The sequence below is a fragment of the Gracilinanus agilis genome, chromosome 5 (genome assembly GCF_016433145.1).
Source record: "Gracilinanus agilis isolate LMUSP501 chromosome 5, AgileGrace, whole genome shotgun sequence".
Taxonomy (NCBI): domain Eukaryota; kingdom Metazoa; phylum Chordata; class Mammalia; order Didelphimorphia; family Didelphidae; genus Gracilinanus; species Gracilinanus agilis.
In genome coordinates this window covers 284,401,420-284,407,117 of record NC_058134.1, presented here as the reverse complement: position 1 = coordinate 284,407,117, position 5,698 = coordinate 284,401,420, and the positions used below count along the sequence as shown (strand labels likewise).

The window sequence follows — 5,698 nt, the reverse complement described above, 5'->3', positions numbered from 1 at the left end:
TAATTTTTATTTCATTATGATCTGAAAAGATGGCATTTATTATTTCTGATTTTCTTCATTTGTTTATGATGTTTTTAATACCCTAGTACATGGTCAATCTTTGTATATATACTATGTGCTTCTGAAAAGAAGGTCTATTCCTTTTTATCCCTATTCAGATTTCTACAGATATCTATTAACTCTATTTTTTCTTAAATTTCATTCACTTTCCTTACTTCTTTCTTATTTATTTTTTGGTTCAATTTATCTAGTTCTGATAGAGAAAAGTTGAGGTCCCTCACTAGTATAGTTTTAGTTTCTATTTCCTCCTTAAGCTCCTTTATTTTTTCCTTTAAAAACTTGATTCTATACCATTTGATGCATTTATGTTTAGTACTGATTTTACTACATTGTTTAAAGTACCTTTTAGCAAGATATAATTTCCTCCTTATCTCTTTTTATCAGATCACTTTTTGCTTTAGCTTTGTCTGAGATCATGATTGCTACTCCTACTTTTTTATGATGATGCATAATAAATTCTGCTCAAGCCTTTTACTTTACTATGTGTGTCACCCTGCCTATAGTGTGTTTCTTATAAACAACATATAGTAGGATTTGGGTTTTTTATCTACTCTACTATCTGCTTTTATTTTTATTTTATTTTATTTTATGGAGTGATTTCATCCCATATGCATTCACAGTTATGATTACTCTGTATTGCTCTCCATATTATTATTTTCTTTAGATCCTGCTCTTTTTCCTTTCACTCAATTCCTCCTCACCAGTGTTTTGCTTTTTATCACTCCACACTTCCCCCTCCCTCCAACGACCCCACCTTCCCTTCCCCTTCTATTTCTCTGTAGTGTAAGATGGAATTCTATGCCCTGATGAGCATGATTGCTATTCCCTCTCTGAGACAGTTAAGATGAGAATAAAATTTAAGTATTGCCTATCACCAGCCCCATCCTCTCCTCCTCATAATAATTTTTCATGTCTCTTTAAGTTATAAAATTTACCTCATTCTATAAAGTTATTTCACTCTCTCACCTTGTTAGTTCTTTCACTCCTGTATTCATTTTGTGGCTTTATTTTAAGATTGGATGGAAAGGATTCTCAGGTGGTTTCGAACTTTCCTGTTTCTACTCTGCCGTCTTGGCTCTGCCCCGCCCCCCAGAACCTCTCTTTCATTGTATTTGAATTTAGTTTTTTTTTTTCCTTATGATTCTTAGTCAGTTGCATTTCTTCTCATCTTCCTAGGATTTCCACAGGCAATCTCTGAATTTAGCTCTAATATTGGCTATTAAAGAAAACATAAAGGTCCTTCAGTTAAAATACTCAAACACATGCAAGCTAAATGTTCTTTTTGACAGCCTTTATATTATCACAGAAAATACGATGCTGAAATAATTTGCACGAGAGTAAATAAAGAAGAAAGTAAGCTCTCATGCCCACACACTTTCTCACAGGTAAGGGAAATGCATTTCAGTTGTGCAGAAATGGATTTCCATACTACAAATAGGCAATTATGCCACAGAATCAAAGTATCATAGAAGTAGAAGGAACATCTATCATTCAGTTCGCTCACCTTCTAATTGTGGATTGCTAAGATAATCAAAGAAAGAAAACATTTGATAGAGCTAGAAGTGAGCTCCTTTTCCATAGACACTAATCAGCTGAATCCCCCAAAGAATGCATCCAATCCCAATAAATAAACAAATGAATGAAAAGGCATCTATTAAGCATCTAGTATATACCAGATATTGTGCTGGGGAGAATAGGCTACAAATACAAAACTGGAAAGCTTATGACCTCAAGGAACTTACATTCTCACAAACACAAGACATATAGGTAAATAATGGTTACAGAGAGGGGTTTTCATAGGGAAAGTCAAAGAATGGTGAATGGACAAACCTATTCCTGTAGTGACAGCAGATTTGTTTTGATTTTGATTCCTGTGCTGAAGAGTGAGAAGCATCTTGGTTCAGAGGAAAAGAGCACTTGGTTTGGGGGCCCAAATGTGAGCTGAAACATTCTTTTTATTTACTGACTTGTATGATCTTGCCCACAATCCTAATGTGTCCCAAGATACTCAAAGTGTTCCCTGTGTCATTACTACTCTCTCATTTACCTTCAATCTCTCCTTTTCTAATGGTCTCTTTCATGGCCTTCAAACATGCCTGTTCCCCACATTCTCAAAAACTCTCACTAGATTCATTCATGTCTGCCAAATATTGCCATAAATCTCTCTTGCCCTTTATACTAAACTCTTTAGTATAGACCATCTATAATAGATGTCTCTTCAAACTCTTCCCCCTTCTCTTCTTAGCCCTCTCCAAGATAGCTTTTGACCTCATCATTCCTTTGAAACTATTCTTTCTAGAGTTTACCAATGATTACCTAATCACCATATCCAATGATCTTTTCTCACTCCTCATTCTTTTTTATCTTTTCATCTCCCTTTGTCTTTAATTCCATCTTTTAAAATAAATTTAAGTTTTTTTTCAATAAACAAAAATCAACTTTCTCTTCCTCTCATCTCACCCATACTCATTCCTAAATAATTTCATTTTCAAAAAATATTTTATAGCAACCACTTTTTTTACATTAGGCATTTCTAGATATTCTCTTTCTACCCTCCCCCATGTTTCCTTGTAGCAAAGAAAACAGTTAAAAGTTAAAAACAACCTATATATTGACCTATAAGGTGTTCAGGAAAGACTATTACCTCTTGTGTGAGGGCTTGACAAGCTCTTATCCAGGCTGATTTCTTCCTCTGGTGTCTACCTGCCACCCAATTGTCATCTATATGTCTAAGAAGTGTAGCATGCAGAGGACACATGCTAATAAATTGCCTCAGCAGACAGTCCTTATTCTTCTTGACCTATTTTCAGCCTTCAGCACTGTTGATCACTTTCTTCTCTGTAGATTTTCAGACCACTACTCCCTCCTGGTTCTCACCTTATCTCTCAGATAACTTCTTTTCTCTTTTGCTGGATTCTTATGTAGGTCATGTCCACTAAATGTAGGGGTCCCTCAGGAAGCTTCCCTAGGCCCTTTTCCCCTCTCCCTTTACTTGGTGGTATCAATAATTGAAGGGATTTAATTATTCCAATGCTGATGATTCTTAAATCTGTCCATCCTACAACTTCTTTGTTTTCATTCAGTTAGATATCTTCAATTGCTTTAAGATATCTCAACTGAATATCCAACAGATATCTTAATTCTATTATGTCTAAAATCTAACTCATTGTCTTTCCTCCTGCTTTCCAAAATTCTCTATTACTGTGGAGGACAAAACTATTCTCCCAGGCCTCCAGGCTTGTAAACTAGGTGTCATCTTCCAGTCCTTTCAACCTCTTACTTCATATACAATGTGAGGTCATTTCCAGCTCATCACAATTCTAGTGCCTTCCCCTTTTAATTATTTCCTTTTTTGCCAAAAATAGTTTGTACATTTTTTTTTGCTTTTCCATTGCATTAAAATGTAATCTCCTTGAAACCTTTTCATATTTCCAATACTTAGCACTGCTAGTCACTCAATAAATGCTTATTTAGTGACTGACAATTTGGGACTTCAGTTTCTTTATTCATAAAGTGAGGAAATTATACTATATAGTCCCTAAGTCCCTCACCCACCTAAGCATATGAACCTCTGCCTTGAGAGTTTTTCAAAGTAAATGTCTAATGAAAAATTTGAAATGGGGTATTCTTGATTACAAATTCATCTAAGGAACCTATCTAAGAGTAGGGATGAGCTGAGGCAATGGACTCTAGAAATAGCTGACAGGAAAGTGTAGTCTGATAGACAGGTGAGTGAAGTTAAGAAAGCATCACAGATCAGAAGAATAGGGGAGGAGGAAAGATCAGTAGTCCCATATGTGTGGGAAGTTGGGGAATGAGTCTTCCTTCATGAGAAAAGAGCTAAGAGCTAAGCTTAAACTCCATATATTATAGGTTGGAATAGTTAGGAAGAAATATGATACACTGCAGAATGATAGCTTTTTTTTTTCACCATTTGGCTTCTCAAACTCCATAGCCTCTTACTACTTTGTGAGAATTGCGATCTTCTTTACTGAATCCTTAAAGGCTTGTATGACTTGTTTGTTCCTCAGGGTATAAATAAAGGGGTTCATCACAGGGGCAACAGAGGCCACTAGGACTGACACCATCTTGTTCAAAGCTATCATTTCATTTCCAGAAGATTTGATGTACATGAATATACAACTACCATAGGAGATAGAGACAACAATCATGTGGGAGGAACAAGTGGAAAAGGCCTTTTTCCTTTGCTGGGCAGAGGGGAATCTCAGAATAGTCCTGACAATGGAGGCATAAGACAAAACTACTAAGAACAATGTAATAATGAGTGTCAATATTGCATTGATCATTGTTATCTTCTCTATCAACTGTGTATCTGTACATGAAATCTCTAGTAGAGGAAATGTGTCACAGTAAAAATGGTCAATAATGTTGGAGTCACAAAAGTCCAAGTAAAGACCCAGGCTTAATGGTGGGAGGATGATCATCAGCCCAGCCAACCAAGAACTCAGCAGGAGCAGGTTAGAGACTTTAGTGCTCATAATAGTTGTGTAATGTAGAGGTTTACAAATGGCCACATAGCGATCATAGGACATGGTAGCCAGGAGGAAGAACTCTGCTGCCCCCAAAAAGATAATAAAAAATATTTGTGTTGCACAGGCATTATAAGAAATCATTTTGTCTCCAGTTGACAGACTGTAGAGATATCTAGGAATACAAGAAGTTGTTAGTGAGACTTCTAAGAAGGAGAAGTTTCGAAGAAAAAAATACATGGGTGTTTTCAGGTGGGGATCCACCAAGGTCAGGGTGATTATAGTCATGTTCCCAATTACACTTAGCAAGTAGTTGAGAAATAGAAAGATTAAAAGCAAAGCCTGTAGCTGTGGATCATCTGTCAGTCCCTTCAGGATGAATAAAGTTATCCCCGTATGATTTCTCATTCCTGCCTTTTGAATTCTGATGGATCTGTGCACAAAAAAAAGAGAGATAAAGCTGGTTTGGGAAATTAGAATAGAGAGAATATGATGAGATCCATGGGAATTGGTTTAAAAAGTGCCTAAAATACCTCATGTCTATTTCCTTTTTCTACTTTAAAATAAAAAATTTGCATCATTACATTAATTCCTTCATCCAATTCCTATGGGAGGAGCAAGAGTTTGTCTTAATAACTGAATCACCATATTGAATTCCACCCTCTTCTAGGGATTCCTTTCTCTCTTCCCCTTTTTCTCTCTCCCTTCCTTCCCCCTCTGTCTCCTTCTTGCCCACAAGTTCTTATTTAGATACAAAATAGTAATCAGTACATTTGGTACATTTGACTATACAATTGACCAACAGACTTTTTTTTAATCCTTACCTTCTGCCTTGAAATCAATACTGTATATGAGTTCTGAGGCAGAAGAGTCCCAGGGTAGGGACTGGGGATTGAGGGAATTGCACAGGGCCACACAGCTAGGAAGAATTTGAGCTCAGATTTGAACCCAGAACCTCCTCTCTCTAGACTTGTTTCTCAGTCTACTGAGCCATTTCTCAGCCCCTAACCAATAAGCATTTAAAGCAAGAATTTAATTGTTTTGTGCCTTCAACCTCTTTCACATTATGAAATCTAAGGGCCCTTTCTTGGACTAAAACTTTTAAGTGCATAAAATAAAATACAATATTAGCTTTCCCAAGGGTGTGT

General features: G+C 36.3%; 1 protein-coding gene across 1 annotated transcript; it reads right to left on the bottom strand.

The window, feature by feature from the left end:
* Positions 1-4,022: 4,022 nt before the first annotated feature.
* LOC123248870 (olfactory receptor 6C2-like) lies at positions 4,023-4,958 on the bottom strand. The gene has a single exon (XM_044677763.1). The coding sequence runs from the start codon at positions 4,956-4,958 to the stop codon at positions 4,023-4,025; it is 936 nt and encodes a 311-aa protein (XP_044533698.1).
* Positions 4,959-5,698: the final 740 nt, after the last annotated feature.

Excerpts from the sequence above, each read along its gene's own strand:
- LOC123248870 (XM_044677763.1), bottom strand. The coding sequence starts at position 4,958 with ATGAGAAATCATACGGGGATAACTTTATTCATCCTGAAGGGACTGACA.